Genomic DNA, 17,333 nt, shown 5'->3' with positions numbered 1-17,333 from the left:
TTGGTGTATGCGACTTGCTCAGCTCAGGCGACGGCGATGCTAGAGACGTGTTGGACTATTATTCGTGGTATGGACAGTCGAATCTTTGATGCCAAGAAATTGCGGAGCGGAGCGAGAGTGGCAGGCGCGAAGGAGCAGGGTTTCTGTTTTCTGTGGGAAGCTCGAGCTCCGCAATCTTGACCGCATTTGGCCGAATTGGGTTTCATGATGCGTTTCCATGTCTAATAATATTCCCCTCCCCAAGGCCCACCATCAGCCTCCACTTCGTTTGTCTTTCTTGCTTTGACATCTTGACACATTGTATCAACAGTTGAACATAGACTCAATTTCTACAATGAGCCACGACGAAGCTGTCAAAGAGGCCTCGGCCAAGCACAGTACTCCCGCCGAGCTGGTGGGCAAGTTCCAGTATGGTACTGCTGGTGTAAGACAATGACGAACTGTTGTGATGCTGTAGACACAATGCTGACCATATCCCCAGTTCCGTATGAAGGCGTATGTGTCTGTCCCACCTAATGCTTCGCACTCAAACTCACCATCTCCAGCAACATCCTCGACTCGGTCGTCTACCGTGTTGGACTCCTGGCCTCTCTGCGTTCGCGCAAGCTCAATGGACAAACCATTGGTGTCATGATCACTGCCAGTCACAACCCTCCAGAGGACAACGGTGTCAAGCTCGTCGACCCTATGGTACATTCCATCCCCTGTCCTTTTCATTGTCAACTTACCCTGCTCTGACTGGCTGTATAGGGTGAGATGCTCGAGGCTTCATGGGAGAAGTACGCCACTCAACTCGCCAATGCCGAATCCGACGACCACCTCGTTCAGGTCTACAACGAACTCGTCAAGACACTCAAGGTCAACCTCGACGCCCCTGCCAGAGTCATCTTCGCCCGCGATACTCGTGCTTCCGGTTCGCGCCTGGTCGGATGCCTCAATGATGCTCTGACTGCCACCAAAGCTGAGTCTACAGACTACCGCATCCTCACCACCCCTCAGCTTCACTACCTGGTCCGTTGCGTCAACACGAAGGGAACTCAGGATGAATACGGCGAGGTCAGCGAGAAGGGATACTACGAGAAACTGGCCGCTGCCTTCAAGCAAGCCATGGAACACACAAAGCCTCAAGGTCATTTGACTGTTGACTGCGCAAACGGTGTCGGAGGTCCCAAGCTGCTCGAGTTGCTCAAGTACCTGCCCGCTCCTGCTGATGGTGGTCTCGATGTCAAGGTCGTCAATGACGATGTTCACAAGCCTGAGAGCTTGAACCACCAGGTGAGTCTAATCCACTCTGATGCCAAATGCATCTCTCTAACCTCTACAGTGTGGTGCCGATTTCGTCAAGACTAACCAGCGTGCACCCCCTTCTTCCAAGGCTGGACCTGGAGATCGCTGCTGCTCGTTGGACGGTGATGCCGACCGTATTGTCTTCTACTTCCAGGATGAAAAGAACGTCTTCCGCCTTCTGGACGGTGACCGCATCGCCACCCTGGCTGCCTCATTCATTGCCGAGCTGGCTCGCCAATCTGGTCTGATGGACAAGCTTACTGTTGGTGTCGTTCAGACCGCATACGCCAATGGTGCCTCGACCACATACATCCAGAAGAACTTGGGTCTGCAAATAGTCTGCACTCCCACTGGTGTCAAGCACTTGCACCACGCTGCTACCCGCTTCGATGTGGGTGTCTACTTCGAGGCCAACGGTCACGGCACTGTTGTCTTCTCTCCCTCTGCTCTCAAGGCCATCCACACTCACCAGCCGCAATCACCCGCTCAGGCCGATGCTCTCACCACATTGATGGCGCTGACCGACCTGATTAACCAAACAGTTGGTGATGCTCTTTCTGACCTTCTGCTTGTGGAAGTTATTCTCGCACACAAGGGCTTCAGCTGTGCTGAGTGGCTGCAGACATACACCGACCTGCCCAACCGTCTCGTCCGTGTCGAAGTCGCTGATCGCAACCTGTTCACGACTGTTGAGGGCACTGCTGAGCGTCAACTCGCAAGCCCCACTGGCGCCCAAAAGGACATTGAGAAGGTCGTCGCCAAGTATAAGGACGGCAGAAGTTTTGCTCGTGCCTCTGGTACAGAAGATGCTGTTCGTGTGTATGCTGAGGCAAGCACACGCGCTGAAGCCGAAGACCTTGCTGCTGCTGTTGCACAGATTGTGAGAAAGTACGGCGCCAAGTAAAAGTTGGTTATCATATCACGGCTGGAGACTACATAATGAAAAGGGGGCGAAAAATGCATGCATTGGATAATGGGGGTCTCTGGCGTTGTTTCAATTGTTTAGTTGTTCGTTTTTGACACTTTAGTTCACTTCCAACCCTGGATAGAAACAGAACTGCATTTACCTTGATCACGGAAAACATTGCACCAAACAAACACATTCCACATGTATCTTGATCCACCACATTCAAACATGCCTTGAACCTACCATCAGCTTCGGTAAGAGCGTTTTCTCAATGCCCTGTCACCGTGTTCACGAACGACGAATGAACATGAGGACAAAAAGATGCATGCGTGGAAACAAGCAGGGTGATATTCTCATCGAGCTTAGTAAGCCCCGATCGGCGAATCTCTCCCGAACAGTTTGCCCAGCGTACTCAGCCCTCAATCTCGTTGCTACCAAGACATGCACCATCTTCTATTTGTAGTAACTTATAGGCAGCCACTTCCGACATGCTGGTTATGATCCTTCGCATCCCTTCTTCTACTGCAGGGAGTCGCTTGTTCTCCCTATCGCAAGATTTGATGAGCACAGCAACGCCGGGCGATAGCAAGTCCCGACGGCTTCTGATTCGAGCTCCAGTCTTGGGACTTTGTAAGTTCCGACGATAGGATGTTATAAGGACGCAGCTCCAGCTCTGCAAGGTACAGTGAAACAACTCGCCCAAACAGTTTTCCACCATAATTTGATCATCTCACGTCAACAATGTCGAAATCACCAAACGTTCTCATCTCAGGCTTTGGCATAGCAGCCAGTGTCTATGCATCCACACTTCTCCGCGCTTACCCAAATGCTACCATCACAATCGTCGAACGCGATCCCGAAATACGACTCACGGGTGCTAGCGTCGACATCCGCAGCTCGGCCGTTGAAATAATAAAATGGATGGGCTGCGAATCAGAAATTCGAGACAAAACCACAAAGGAAGAAGGAGTGGAAATGGTCGATGAGAATGGCAAGTCTTTCGCTAAGCTCATGGCGACAGGCAATTCTGAAGTCCAAAGTATCACTTCCGAGTACGAGATTTTCAGAGGTGATCTCGCGAGGATTTTCATCAGGCCTATCAAGGATAAGGTCAACATGATCTTCAATGAGACTGTGGAAAGTTACGTGCAGGACGAGGACAGTGTTACTGTCACTTTCGCAAACAGTCAGGAAGTCAAGTCTTATGATCTTCTCGTCGCTGCCGATGGTCTTGGTTCTAGGATACGTGGAATGATGCTCGGCACAAAACCCTCGGAACAGGTCCACGATGAAGGCGCTTACGCATCGTTCTTCGTCATTGAAAAGGATCTTCTCAATGGATCGAAACTCGCTCAGTGGTACAGTACGACGGGTGGGCGCGCCATTTTCCTCCGCCCTGATCCCGACCCGCGAGGTCGCACAAGAGGACACTTCATGAACACGGCATGGGCAAGCGACGTTGAAGGAAGAGCCAAGATCAACGCCGCCTTACGAGGAGGCAACGAAACATACATGCAATATGTTGAGAAGGAATTCGCCAATGTTGGCTGGCTGGCACCGGAAGTCCTCAAAGCAATGCGCGAAACCACCGACTTCTACTGCTCCAAGTTCGCCCAAGTCCGCTCTCCTCGCATTCAAGATGGAAGAGTAGTTCTGCTCGGTGATGCTGGCTTCGCATGTCCAGGCATCGGCACTAGTCTCGCTATCATGGGCGGTCATGTCCTAGCGGGCGAACTTCTGCTCCACAACAACGATGTCAAGTCTGCCACAAAAGCTTACGAGGAATTGATGCTGCCTTTTGCAAAGGCTCAGCAGAGCACGATGGGCGACTACGCGATGCAAGTGTTGAATCCGCAGACTGCCTGGGGACTGTGGATCCGTAACACCATCTTGTGGGCCTTGACAAAATTCAAGGTGGACAAGATAGGTGTCTGGGTTGCTGGCAAGTTGGGTGTCAAGGAGCCGAGACTGAGGATGCCTGATTACCCTTGGCCTGCGCTGAAGGCTGAATGAATTTTGGGTGGAAGATTGATCGACCTTGCATGAGTGAGTTTCTTGACGAAACAGTGGTTTGTTAGACTACGCAATCGTTGAATACGAACCCAAGCTCCTACGTCTTTGTACTCGCCTACAATGCCTGAGGTTTAGAATGGTCAATGTGTACGAGTAGTACGAGTGAGCCGATCTTATCAATCTTAGTTGACCCTGAACCGGCCTAGCATGGTCAGCCTTGGCACTTCACAGAACACCGAAGGGTCAAATCTTGCGACACCACTCCACTTCCCTTATAGGCTCTACTCTTTAACCAGATTATAATGCAGCTCTAAGAGTTCAACACTAATTCATACTTGCCTACCCATACAATATTCCCGACTTGCTTCCGGCTTCGTTCAGACATTGAATCAGATCTACTGACCTGTACCAACATAGCTTTGCTATACGCACCCTCTTGAAGCAAAAGATCAACCACCAGCGTCCATCTATCCCAATACTTTCGAATCGCATCCCATACAACCTCTTTCCGTCGGAGTCGAATAAAATCGTCATGTTCATCCTTGGCGGGATAATCGCTCCAAATCTTCCTTGGCTTTCGTCTTTCGAGTCTGTGTCTTGTGATGAGTCAACATGGCAGTCTGGTCCCTGCCAATTCCGTGCGCGTAGCTTCACGGTCCGGTAGTCTCTGTCTCGGGTCCCAAATATGTACGGCCGTTCAACAAGATGATCGTGCCGTTTGTGCTAGTCGACTTGCTACGACATGTGTGATGAGTTGCAGGCCCTAACTGAGCAGCGCCGAGGTTTGCCTGAATGGGCGATTGAACCTCTTACATTGTTGGACTAGCCTCTAGTCTGTGTGGTTTGTCCCTTTGAGAAGAGGCCAGGTGAACTGCTGATATCCACAGTGATACGGGCTGGTACGCTGTCGACAACCTTGTATTAAGGCTCTTCAAATCCCGAAGACTACCTAACTGATTACTTGTGCTATCTTCGACGAAGACTCCAAAATTCGTTCCTCGGCGTCCGTCTTCCAGTCTACTTTCGGAGGTTCTAGGGATCATTAGCCTCTCGCCGTTTCCACCTGACTGGACATTATACTCAGCCTCACCGCGGACTGTCTACACTCAAAGATCAAGAGGCTCGAGGTCGCTGAGACAGCCCTATCAAGCCGCTGGCAACTCTCTTTAGTGGATCTCATCCGGGAGTCTGCCAATTGGTTAGGTACCTTGCGGATCCGGCTCGATACTTTTATTTCGCATGGACTTGAACACCGCTGCGTATCTGGCGATGTCTGATATTATCGTCGAGTCATGATCAGTCCTAAAGTGGTGTTGCTGACATCCAAATACTCGCCAAACGGCGATGAGCCAGGAATGATGCGTTGAATAGGAGTTGCGTTCGAAAGCGTGTATGCTTGGAGAAGCACCAATTGACCTTGCCAGACACACTTCTTGAGCAAGACTGTCACCACTGCTTTGTTTGAAGTTACACTTTGACTTGTAGATCTCTGTCCCGACGAGGCGCGAATGGCCGAAATCACAAGGGTGGATCAGACATGGAATTGCCCCAGAATGATACATCGATTGAGCCCCGACTCCAGTTTCAGAGTTTGCTAACAGATTTTCATCATGAGCTTGTTTGCATGACTCTGGTCCTGGATGTTTATCTAGTGGCTGGAGCTTAAATGTTGCTTGCTACAAGACCAGGCGAAGCAACATTGAAAGAGAGTTCAGCGACTCTGCCGCAAACCATAATGGATATTCGCAACGAGGCACTACGGTGAACTCCACGTCAGGCGTAGATGGTATGAGTAACACCTATATCATGTGGGTGCCCGCTCGAGTCAACACGGTCCATTATCTTCTCATTCTCTTGTGTACGGACCGGAGGATCATTTCTTCAAACCGCCGTGTGGTTTCTCGAAGTCATGGAGGGAAAGCAGTTGTCACTTTTTCTTTGCACAGTGGTCAGCTTGATCATCACGACACTTGTGGTCGTGGCAAGATGTCTAGTCCGCAAGTCAATCAAGGGCTTTGGTATCGACGACTGGACGATGTTGGTTGGACAGGTATGATCTGCACCGGTGTTTCAAGTATGGATCGCCACTGACAAGACTGACAGATGCTATTCTTTTCCACCTGCTGCGTCTGCTTGTGGGGATGCCATGAAGGGTTTGGCGTGAGAGATGTTGAATTGACGATGGAGAAACTGGTCAATGCGAGGCATGTAAGTTATGCTTCGAAATCATACCGCAATGAAACAAGACTCACAAGAATGCAAGGCTGCAGCTACCTTCGAATGCGTCTATCTCGCCTCTCTCATCTTCGTCAAACTAAGCATTGGCTTTGCTTTGCTCCGTATCACAACACACAGATCGATTCGCCACTTCCTTTACTTCATCATGACACTTTCATCGATCTCCGGTTTCATCTGTATGGTGGCAATTCTGTCCATGTGTCAGCCTCTCTCGGCGACCTGGACAGGCATGGGGAAATGTGCGCCGCCCAGCGTGCTCAAATGTGTAGCGATCTATTTGACGGTCTCGGCTTGCATTACTGATTTTTCTTGCTCCATCCTGCCTTTCTTCATTCTTTGGAATCTTCAAATGGCCAGGAGACTCAAGTTTACGTTGGCTGTTGTCCTAAGTCTAGGTTTCCTGTAAGTTCATTCTCAACTGTTGCAGATATTAAATTCGCTAATGGTGGACACGACAGTGCCAGTGCAGCCACGGTAGTACGTGCTTGCTACTTCGACCGCTTCCTAGCCAGAGTAGACTATGTGTGGGGCTTCTCTGATCTCGCTCTATGGTCTGTCATCGAAGGTCTCATCGGCATTACTATCGGCAGCGTGCCCAGCCTAAAGCCCATGTTCAAACGCTTCAAGTTCCTGGCCATCACATCTTCCCATCGCAGCAACAGCAAGAAGGCGAGTGATTACCAGCACTTCGATTCATACGCCATGCAGTCTCGAAACAAGGGCAAGAATCAGACCAGAGTCATTACTGTTGCGGAGGAGAGTGACAGTGTCAAGGAGTTGGTCACAGGGGCAAACATCGTTGTCAGTCAGGAATTCAGACATGAAGAGGAGTACGAGTACCATGACAGGAAACCTGCAAGTTCGGTCTAGAGATGGCATTCTGACAGACGTCCAGACGATCTGCACTGTAAATATATTTGACTTCTCGGCCGAGATGGTCCATGCATTCGGGCCAAAGCACCGGCGGAAAATCTGCCGGGCTTGCCGAACAAACCCTCCTTCCTCTTTTATCACCTCATATACTTGATATAGTACATGCATAATAGCCAACAAGCATTCTAGAGAGCGAGCCGTGTTTATATCGTACCTGAGTGGACATCATCAAGCGAGTTCTGGACCGGTGGTATGGCAAACTACCCTCAATCCCAGCACCGAGAAAGGCCCACTTGCAGTTTGCAATGTTGACGGCACGTTTGATGTAGGCATCTGTAGCGAGCTCGTGAGTCAGAGTTTGAGGTTTGTTCTCTCTTTAGAGACTATGACACCATATGAGACCGGGTAGGTATATGTATCACACCGTTCATTCCTCTTCCTGTCTCCTTCTTTGCTTCATCTCCTCCGAGAATTTGCTTCCGCATACAGCAAGATACCACAATGACAATTGCACAACCCAAACCCAACACAAGCGGTTTCACGGCCGCCCAATTGAATGCCTATTACAAGCGCATCAACCTGCCATCTCAACATCGCCATACTCCGGAAACAGCGGCAAAGACTCTCCACACCAACTCTACCGCCGCTCTCACCTTCCTCTCCGCCCTCCAACTCCATCAAATCTGCGCCATACCCTTCGAAAATCTATCCCTCCATTACTCACACAACCCTTCCATCTCCACCTCCGCCACCGATGTATACCACAAACTCGTCGAGAGAAAGCGAGGAGGCTACTGCATGGAAAACACAACTCTCCTCTACCACATCCTCTTGACTTTGGGCTTTACTGTCTACGCCACTGGAGGCAGAGTGTTAAAAGCAGTCCAACCCATTTCCTCCGAGCAAGAATATATCGGCGAACATTGGAATCATATGGTTCTTATCCTCACTCTTTCCTCCCCCTCCTCTGAGAAATATATCCTAGACGCCGGATTCAGCAATATGTCCCCAATCGCACCTATCCCTCTATTGCACAATGCGGAAATACAAAATTCTGGCTTTTCCCGCGTTCGTCTGGTTCAAGAGGGGCAGATGTGGAGGTATCAGGTCAAGTATTCTGATCTCGGGGCTTGGATTTCGGCGTATGAGTTTTCCACCTTACCGTTCACGGCGGCGGATTTTGTCATGATGAGTTATTTCACGAGCAAATCTGAGGATAGTTGGTTCACTAAGGAGGTGGTGGTTGCGAGGATGGAGAGGGATGAGGAGGGGAGATGTGTGGGTGATGTTACGCTTTTTGGGGGGAAGTTGAAGAGGAGGGTTGATGGGAAGAGTGAGGTCATTGCTGTTTGTGAGACTGAAAGGGAGAGGGTCGAGGTGTTGGAGAGGGAATTTGGTGTTGTACTTGATCGGAGTGAGAGGGAAGGTATTGTAGGTAGATGTTCGGAGATTCTTTAGACGATAGACTTTTCAATAAGACCGCTTTATCGTGAATATCTATTTATGTAGTATTCGTCCAGCTGTAAGATCTGCTTGGCAAACAATCTAGCTACGGGTACAGTGGTTGATACGACATCTTCTGCTGCCTCAGATCCTCGCGCTGACTTGTGATACAGGTGCCGACCTTTCACCATCCGAACCCGCCTCCTCAGAGCGCTCATACTGACAATCCCAAGACCTGCTTATCAAGATGCCTTTTGTATCGCTGCTCGTACTGATCTTCCTCCTTGTATTGTTTCCATTGCTTGCCGTTACCGGCTGCAGCGTCTCTTCCTCATCTTCCTCCCACACAGATGTACTAAATTGTAATTTCTTGCCCGCCGTAACTCGTGTTCGACTAGTCAAATTCGACATCCGATGGCTTTCGATGGGGTTTGAGCTGCCTTGTCCTGTGCCTTGATTCTCGTCGATACGCAGCATGCCAGTTTCAAATTGATCGAGGAAGCGACTTAGGACAGGAATGGATGTCATGACAATCGCGCTGCACAATACGGCTTGCGACACAATTACCGGAGCAGCCAGACTGCGAGTCAAATTAGCTTCGATGTCGGCTGGGGATGGCATTATGGCTAGGCGTGCTGCAAGCGACACGACGACTATGATGCGAAAGGAGAAGGCGACCAGAATGGTTGTTCGCTTGGCTCTGGATGTTTGAAGAGGCGCAACTACCCAGAATGGAATGAACATCAAGGTCAACTCGACGATGATTGCTACGACGCACTCAATGGTCCAAAAAATATGCTGAGAGATGTGTCAGAACAGACTTGAAGACTTGAAGGGAATTTCTTTTTGGACTGACCATGTTGATGCTAGTAGCCGGAAGAGCCCAGACTTCAGGAGGCTTGCTTTGGAAGACAACACACAGTATTGCGACCACTGACCAAGTCAAGTTCCCAACATTCATGTACCGAATGACATTCTGTACAGTCTTTGAAGCCGGTATTGACTCAACCAAGAAGAATGCTGACATTTGGGCCATGCAAAGCGTAGGCACGAAAAAGACGTCGGCGACATAGTTTGCCTAGAGGAGTTAGCATTGAATGATCGTTTTTCAGCATCTAAGAACCTACCTTCTTGAATCGCAAAACCTGAGCATCGACCAAGGAACTTCTATGTTGGCCAAGCCCAGCATCTGCTGCTACTGACACTGCTATGCATTGAGCGATATGGAAAGCCTGTAACTTGATCAGCGGCGTTCAACGGTACTCGGTAGACCTCTCAGCATACAGCAGCAAAGCAAAGACTGATGTCGTCTCGTGCTCGCAGTTTGAGCTTACTGAACCGAAATCCAAGTCTAGCGATGACAGAAAGAACGACCGTGACTGTCAAGAACCATGTAAGGATTGATGCAGTAGCACCAGGGCCTCGATGCGCTGTGCTGGGTGTGATGTGGTGACCAGCAGCCATGATCGCGATGTACACGACGGCAGTTGATGGTAGGTCGATTGAAGCCAATGCGAGATGCTTTTGGACTCTCCCACACCGGACCACTCTGTGCTTGCATGATACATCCAACCTACCAAAAGTCTCATCTCAGGTGCGTATCGGTAAGCTTGTCGCATGTTCCATAGCGAGAACGCGAAACAATCGGCATAGTGCTAGGGCGCAAAGGAACGGCAGAAACGTATGACCTTGAGGATGAACCAATTGAATCTCGCCATACTTACACTCCGCAATTTCTATGCTCCCTCGTCCTGGCGCTTTTTGTAATCCTCTTCATTTGGGTAAGCGAATTTGATCTTGGTTGGGAGGTTATACAGAAAATCATAAGCGGGACATGCTATCATCTCGACGAGTGGGTCGTAATGTACAACTACCGCGGACTAGACGGGCCCTCATGGACGAACGAGCGCGCTCGAGCATTACTAGACAGAACGCCGGGTCAAGGCTTTGGTAACCGAGCTTAATATGGCGTCGCTTGGTTCATCCGGACTGCGATGTTTCATCGATTGATAAGGTCGGTATTAGTCGCAGAGCGAGAAGAGACGGCGGACATTGAAGACCAAGGTAAATCTCAAAAAGGGTGTAACGTGCTGCGCTGAGTTTTGCGCGAGTTGTGCCGCAGAGACTTCGTAAAAGTCCCTTTTGTTTGGGAATATTCGAGTCGCTACGGCCGTTACAGATAGCACGACGCGGCACGCACGCATCCAGACAATGCACGATATTGATGAAGCTAATATGAAGATTGCATGATGGATGCATGCATGAAAAGAGAGGTCGGAACAAGCTTTAGGGAGACGAAATAAGAAGGAGCAAGCACGTCCAAGCTTCGCTAACCGAGGTGCCGAACCTCGCGCAACTCACGCCACTGCGTCCTCTTTCCTTCATACATCTAACTCACAGAACCACCTGCCCATATTCAATTGAATAACCAGGATAGAAACTACAGCAGCAAGAGTAGCTGACGACAAGATTATCATTCACGATGGAGGCGAAATGCTTCCACGACATCACAACCAGGACCTTGATCAGACTGCCGTGATCCGTATGTGGCGCTCCTGCTGGACCCCTTGTCTATTCGGACAAATTGTTCCGCATATCGATTCCTCCGAAGCCTCACTCTAGCCAGTACACCACTCCGCCTTCCCATACCTTTCCCTGCAGCACGTTTGAGTTTGCCGTGCCCCAATCCCGGCACTGTGGTTGGCCTAACCAAAGAGCGCAATAAACAAGGAAAGCAACGACTCCCGAACCTTGGGTGCGATCAATTTAACCATGGTATGAAATGATCCTGTCCTTGCACATCGTAAGTCGTCCTTGTAAGCAACAGGAAGGTCGTTCTCGCTTCTGTATATTTAGCGGCAGTAATCTCGAAGACTTCGGCCCTCCAATCTAGAGATCATCTGGTGAGTTCAATGGGGGCAGATCCTATGTTCGAGATGCTTTCTACTTTGGTTGGTATCTCCCCAGTGGATGAGAATCTTTCTTATCTTGACGAGCCAGCCTCACGATATTTTTCCTTTGAATATCCGGATTCATCTCTGGTGAATACCTCATTTTCAGTCTTTCTTCTTCTTCTGTCCGACCGACTCAATATTCAGCGATGGAAAACAAGACTTTCGAGCAACAGTCCATCCCTCTCGACGGCAGCGAGATCAGCGACTATGCCAGTGGCGGGGATGGCCAATACTCTCGTGATGAATTGGACATGATCCAACAGGGCAAGACGCAAAGATTCCAAGTACGTCCTCTCCTCACAACCCTCTTTCACCGGAACTGATGAATCGCAGCGCAACTTTGGCTTGGTCTCATTGCTAGGCTTCGGTACTACCATGATGGCTACTTGGGAGGCTGTCTTCACGTCCAACGCAACCGCTGCTCTGAATGGTGGCTTCCCATCCCTGGTTTGGGGATTCCTCTTTTCGTGGATTGGCAATCTGGCTACTGCTGCCTCTCTGGCTGAGATGGCCTCGATGTATGTTTTGAGCAAGTCTGATCACGACGAACACTAACTGACGGTTTAGGGCACCTACTTCGGGGGGTCAATATCACTGGGTCGCCATGCTCGCCCCCGAGAAGCACAGAGTATTCCTGAGCTGGATAACAGGTTGGATTGCCACAATCGGCTGGTCAGCAAACACGGGTCAGATATCCATGCCTTCTTGTCCTCAGCTACTCTACTCACACAAACACAGCCGCAGGTATATTTTTTAGCGGCAGCATGATTCAAGGCCTTCTTGTTCTCAATGACTCCACCTACGCCTACCACAGATGGCACGGTACCCTTATCATGTGGGCCGCTCTGGGTATTGTCATCCTCGTCAACACTATTGCTGCTAGATTCTTGCCCAAGATCGAAGGCATGATCTTGATTCTTCATACCCTTGGCTTCTTTGCTATTCTCATACCCATGGTCTACCTGAGTGACCACAACTCTGCCAGTACCGTCTTCACGGACTTCGAGAACAGCGCCGGGTGGAACAGCAATGGCCTCGCTTTCTTTGTGGGCTTGATTAGTAACACATTGCCCTTCATCGGCTACGATGGTCCGGCTCACATGGGTAAGTTTTTGGAGATATTCTTGCTCTTTATCTACTAACATCCTTATCAGCCGAGGAAGTTAAGAATGCAGCGATCAATGTTCCTTACGCAATGATCTTCACAGTCATTGTTAACGGCACGCTTGGCTTCGCTATCACGATCGCATTCGCCTTCTGCGCAACCGACATTCAGAGCGCTCTTGAATCACCGACTGGCTATGACTTCATGTATGTCTTTCAGCAAGCCACGCAGAGCAACGCAGGCACATCGGTCATGACTGCCATTATGATTGTCCTTATGATATGTGCTTCTATCGGTTTCCTGGCCACCGCTTCTCGCCAAACCTTTGCCTTCGCTCGCGATCGAGGTATTCCTGGATCAAGATGGCTTAGTACTGTTGGAACCACGACCAAGATACCCTTCTGGTCGGTTGTGTTCTGCACCTTCATCACCATGCTCATTTGCTTGATCAACATCTTCAGCACTGTTGCGTTCAACGCCATCGTCTCGTTGACTATCGCTGGTCTGTTCATCTCGTACCTGATCCCTGTCAGTTTGATGGCTTTCAAGCGAGCTACTGGAGAGCCTATTAAGTGGGGACCTTGGAAGATGGGATCACTTGGTCTTCCTGTTAACATTGTCTCGATGATCTACCTCATCATCACTATCGTCTTTTCTTTCTTCGCCCCTGAGACTCCCGTCACTTTGGCCTCGATGAACTGGAGTTGTCTTGTGTTTGGTGGCTTTGTCATCATTGGTCTTGTCTACTGGTTTGTCACAGGTAAAACAGTCTACACTGGTCCCATCAGGGAGAGATGAGGGTAGCGGGTTGACCGAACCTTACTTTCGGTCCCTATGTATGAGCTCTCATGCGCTAGTATTGACAAAGTTATGCAAACGAACTCTAGCATCATGATCATGCGACTAAGAGCACAATCTATGCACAATACATGCCGACCTGACCAACAAATTTTCCTCGCTCCATTGTTCTGGAAACATGGTGCAACGCGTGTCGAAGAGCCAGCGAAGTACACGGCGTTCCGGTACAGTATACCAAGAAACAACGAGCCGGCACCAACGTGTACACGTGTGCACCTTTGGAATAAACTGCTATATAGTATACGACCACAACCACACACCCATAATCAAACTTCCACTCTTCCCGACACAACATCAAAACTTCCACCCCCCATCCCAGAACTGTTCTGAAACTCTTACATTGAACACAGCCCAAGAAAGTAATCACCCATCCTACGCATCTACCAAGCGGAAAATGTGTGAGTGGCAAGTTATCCAATTTCTAACATGTCTCCACTACAAAAACCACTGTATCCTGAGATGCCAACTCATGAGCGGTCGTCCTAGTTGGCAAGCCTGTGTCCCTCCATCGAGCGACCAGCGAGATCTGGCCCGCAGCCATGACGATCGAGATGTCGTTGCCGGAATGTGTCCAGTGTGCAGGGGGCTAACTCCACGCAGCTCTCGAGATTTCATGCAAGCTTAAGGACCAAGTCGAAGAATTGAGAAGGAAAGACTTGAAATGGTCAAGTAGCTTTTCACGACATGGCTGGAACTCTGGGGGAAAGGAAAAAAGGTTTCCTCTGGTTTTTGCTGGAGATGGGAATGGAAAAAGGGTATATCTGCGAATGTGCAAATTAATGCGATGATGTGTTGGATAACGCTTGCAAGGATATAATAATGTCAATCAATGTGAAATTCAAGTCTGCAATTGCCGTAGACTCAATTCACACCCAATGTATTCTTTTGATTTTTACCTTCTAGTGAAAATGTGCAATAGGCAAAACAATATCTCTCTTCTAGCCAGCATGGTCTGCCCGAAGACATGTTTCTGGGCAAGATCAATAGCATGATGAGTATACAGTGATGGTTAAACACAAAAGGAGAAAGATAGCGATGGAGAAGGAGGATGATCGGGATTCAAAATTCCTATCCTGCAAAGGCTAGGTCACTATAGAGTCTCGCCAGTAAGTCTGTGGTACGCAAACAACACAGCAAACATTTGAGATGGTATAGTTAGGCGAGCTCTCAACGGACAAGCAAAATTACTGTACATTGCTACAAGCCGATTGGCAAGCCTGGCTTTGGCTCTGGAAGGAGAGATTGTTTGAAAGTTGTTTGGAATTGTTCGATTTCGATTCCAGACCAAGTATGTCGTTCAGGTATAGAGCAAACAGATGGGAATATGTACAGAGAAAAGAGCAACCAATGTACATGTGAGAATATGTTCCAGCGCAAAGTAAGAGAAACATGCGCCGCGATATGTGAAGATAGAAAGAACAGATACCCAACTCACTCAAACCTCGGGAGTCACGATTTCATAAAAAAGCAGATAGACCTCTCTCTGCATGCCTAGCACATCACTGGTCTTGGACTCTTTGATCTTATCGTCGCTGATCCTCCACCACCTGTTGTGTTGGTTCCTTTGCTTTCGTTTTAACCTGCTTAAATCCAAGCTCTTGCCAGCTCTTGAAGATGTACGTTGAGTTTGTTGATGTGTGGGTTCAGACGTCGACTTGATGTGACCGTTGGTCTCAGCACCACTGCTGCTACTAACAGTGTCTTTCTCGTCACCATTTGCATCAGTGGTTTTTGAATGCTGGCGATGACGCAAAGAGAAGCGCTTCCTTACTGACGAGGAGCGGGACGATGTGCTGTTTCCACTGCTGGAAGGTGAATGTGTGAGGCCTGGCGTTGAAGGTTCCAGCATCGGGCTGGGCATGCCACTTGCTCTAGGTGTTCCTTGTGCTGAGTACATGCCTTGTGTGCCCATACTAAGTTTAGCACTATACGGCTCAGCGAGGTATTGTCGTCGGAAACTCTCGTAGTGGCCACTGTTATGGCCACCCTTATGCGTTACTACGCCCAACAACCGGTATGAATGTTGGTCCAACAGACCTCCCAATGGCAGTGTCTCTGGGAAGCTAACTTTGGCCATGTTCTTACTGCTGCTTGAGTTGGGGTCCCAAACACTTCGCGACAAGTGGATGGCGAGAACTTTGGGGAAATTGCTAATGCGCATATGGCGTGATATGCGACGTTTGGGCGCTAGAGAAGGATCCGGCAACTTGATGTGTTTGGGCAAATCCTCCGGATCTGTGGCGAATGCGCGTTCCATTTGAGAAAGCTCGTGAGCAAGTGTGTCTCGTGTCTGGTCGTCTGTCACGCGTGATAGTTCTTTTGTTCTGACTTGAATGGCGTGTTCCAGGCGGCATCGCTCACATTTGTAATCGTCGATATGCTCAACCTTCAGCATGCCATCGAAACATGCATTCAGTGTGGTGGATGAGTGGTGTGGTACGTTCAGGGTGAGCGTGACGAAGCCTGATGCTGAAGGCTTGGGTTTGTAGTGGCATGTCATGCATTCAATCTGGGCCTCGATCTTTCCCTCAAAAGGGAAGCCTGGATCGTCTTGCAGATCATCGTCTTCTGCTTGTGGTAATTGGTGTACGCTCTGACGGATCTGCTCAATCTCTGATTTTGCTTGGAGACCGCGGGCTGACTCTTGAGGTCGGAGTGTGTTTGACCGGTTTGCGTGCCCATTCGTCTTCTCATCTTCAGACTCGGGAGCCCTGAGTGTAGTTGTGCTGGGGCTCTTGAGCGACTTTGCCTTTCTTCTGGCATTCCTTCCAGCGTGATATTCCTCACTCAGCCTCTCGGCCACGATTTGTAGAAACTCTTGAGCATCCTGCTGCTGTCGGCTGATACGTGTCTTGAAGGCCGTCTCCATGACACTGACAAAGGTACGGGCCGAGATGGTCTTCTTGTAGATAGGTCGCTCATTAAGCGCGTCCAGAATATCCTTCAGTCCAGCCGTCACGAGTCCCTGCTGCAGTCCCAAGACCTTCCAACTCGGCTCTTTCGTCTCGTTCATCTTGACAATGTCTTTGCCCTCATTTGGCGAAATCTCGTCCTCATGTTGTTCCACAATGGAGTATATCTCTTTCCCGTCCAGCTTTCGTCGATGCAGTTCCCGGATCAGGTAGATGCGCAGTTCGGGGAGACCAGCCATGGTCTGAAGGACAGAGTTGATAAAGCAGTCATTGGCGGGATTGACGAGGCCGACGACTCCTCTCTTGCGTGTGGATCTCGATGATTGCGCCGCTTCATCGTCGAGCATGAAGGTAGGACCGAAGACGTAGACGAGGGTGATTGCAGCCAGCGACGCGCCAGCTGCGTAGGTCGCAATGGTGAGGGGTTTGTCGGGCATCCTTGCGAAGACGATAGGCCTAAAACTCTGAAGTGCTAAGTGTATGCCTGAATGCTGGTGATACGCGGGGTGAAAAGGAGTGGAGGCTTCGTGATGGAGGTTTGCTGAGGGTTTGGCTCAAGATGATCTATAACATGTCATGCTCTTTCATCGGTACAAGTCTCGCCATGGTATAGACATGAGAAGGAAAGAAGTCGCCAGCATCAGGCTCCGGGGAGCGTCCGGCTAAAAAGGCACACAAAGCGCGACTCTCTCTTGGTAGACTGTGGGGGGAGAGGGCCGTGAGATGTGCATGTCCCGCCTTTT

The 17,333-nt window shown here is 49.7% G+C and overlaps 8 protein-coding genes across 8 annotated transcripts; 6 read left to right on the top strand and 2 right to left on the bottom strand.

Moving 5' to 3' along the window:
• Window positions 1-334: 334 nt before the first annotated feature.
• Window positions 335-2,361, top strand: M438DRAFT_311848 (N-acetylglucosamine-phosphate mutase; the record flags this gene model as incomplete). The annotated part of the gene is made up of 5 exons (XM_029902492.1): window positions 335-424; window positions 482-495; window positions 546-690; window positions 751-1,275; window positions 1,325-2,361. The coding sequence occupies 5 exons, from the start codon at window positions 335-337 to the stop codon at window positions 2,189-2,191; spliced, it is 1,641 nt and encodes a 546-aa protein (XP_029765210.1). The 3' UTR covers window positions 2,192-2,361.
• Window positions 2,362-2,696: 335 nt separating this feature from the next.
• On the top strand, window positions 2,697-4,701 carry M438DRAFT_289819 (FAD/NAD(P)-binding domain-containing protein). The gene has a single exon (XM_029901690.1). It carries the CDS (start codon window positions 2,936-2,938, stop codon window positions 4,205-4,207), a length of 1,272 nt encoding a protein of 423 aa, XP_029765209.1. The 5' UTR covers window positions 2,697-2,935; the 3' UTR covers window positions 4,208-4,701.
• Window positions 4,702-6,176: 1,475 nt separating this feature from the next.
• Window positions 6,177-7,060, top strand: M438DRAFT_259096 (uncharacterized protein; the record flags this gene model as incomplete). Its single annotated transcript, XM_029899750.1, has 4 exons — window positions 6,177-6,257; window positions 6,311-6,415; window positions 6,471-6,847; window positions 6,904-7,060. Coding segments are annotated over 4 exons (720 nt in total), but the record flags the coding sequence as incomplete, so codon positions are not given.
• A 528-nt stretch (window positions 7,061-7,588) lies between these two features.
• Window positions 7,589-8,801, top strand: M438DRAFT_95589 (cysteine proteinase). The gene is made up of 2 exons (XM_029910428.1): window positions 7,589-8,689; window positions 8,740-8,801. The coding sequence occupies exons 1-2, from the start codon at window positions 7,820-7,822 to the stop codon at window positions 8,755-8,757; spliced, it is 888 nt and encodes a 295-aa protein (XP_029765207.1). The 5' UTR covers window positions 7,589-7,819; the 3' UTR covers window positions 8,758-8,801.
• A 31-nt stretch (window positions 8,802-8,832) lies between these two features.
• Window positions 8,833-10,505, bottom strand: M438DRAFT_362253 (uncharacterized protein). Its single transcript, XM_029907569.1, has 4 exons — window positions 10,046-10,505; window positions 9,889-9,993; window positions 9,618-9,839; window positions 8,833-9,559 (listed from the first exon to the last, which is right to left on the bottom strand). Exons 1-4 carry the CDS (start codon window positions 10,223-10,225, stop codon window positions 8,906-8,908), a joined length of 1,161 nt encoding a protein of 386 aa, XP_029765206.1. The 5' UTR covers window positions 10,226-10,505; the 3' UTR covers window positions 8,833-8,905.
• Window positions 10,506-11,933: 1,428 nt separating this feature from the next.
• On the top strand, window positions 11,934-13,954 carry M438DRAFT_289810 (amino acid transporter). The gene is made up of 5 exons (XM_029901689.1): window positions 11,934-11,999; window positions 12,049-12,233; window positions 12,283-12,401; window positions 12,454-12,819; window positions 12,870-13,954. Exons 1-5 carry the CDS (start codon window positions 11,967-11,969, stop codon window positions 13,616-13,618), a joined length of 1,452 nt encoding a protein of 483 aa, XP_029765205.1. The 5' UTR covers window positions 11,934-11,966; the 3' UTR covers window positions 13,619-13,954.
• On the top strand, window positions 13,708-14,592 carry M438DRAFT_95570 (uncharacterized protein). The gene has a single exon (XM_029910427.1). The coding sequence runs from the start codon at window positions 13,797-13,799 to the stop codon at window positions 14,301-14,303; it is 507 nt and encodes a 168-aa protein (XP_029765204.1). The 5' UTR covers window positions 13,708-13,796; the 3' UTR covers window positions 14,304-14,592.
• A 90-nt stretch (window positions 14,593-14,682) lies between these two features.
• M438DRAFT_342532 (cysteine proteinase) lies at window positions 14,683-17,286 on the bottom strand. The gene has a single exon (XM_029904782.1). It carries the CDS (start codon window positions 17,025-17,027, stop codon window positions 15,114-15,116), a length of 1,914 nt encoding a protein of 637 aa, XP_029765203.1. The 5' UTR covers window positions 17,028-17,286; the 3' UTR covers window positions 14,683-15,113.
• Window positions 17,287-17,333: the final 47 nt, after the last annotated feature.

The sequence above is a fragment of the Aureobasidium pullulans genome, assembly GCF_000721785.1.
Source record: "Aureobasidium pullulans EXF-150 unplaced genomic scaffold scaffold_2, whole genome shotgun sequence".
Taxonomy (NCBI): Eukaryota; Fungi; Ascomycota; class Dothideomycetes; order Dothideales; family Saccotheciaceae; genus Aureobasidium; species Aureobasidium pullulans.
This window is presented reverse-complemented; position numbering and strand designations above follow the sequence as displayed.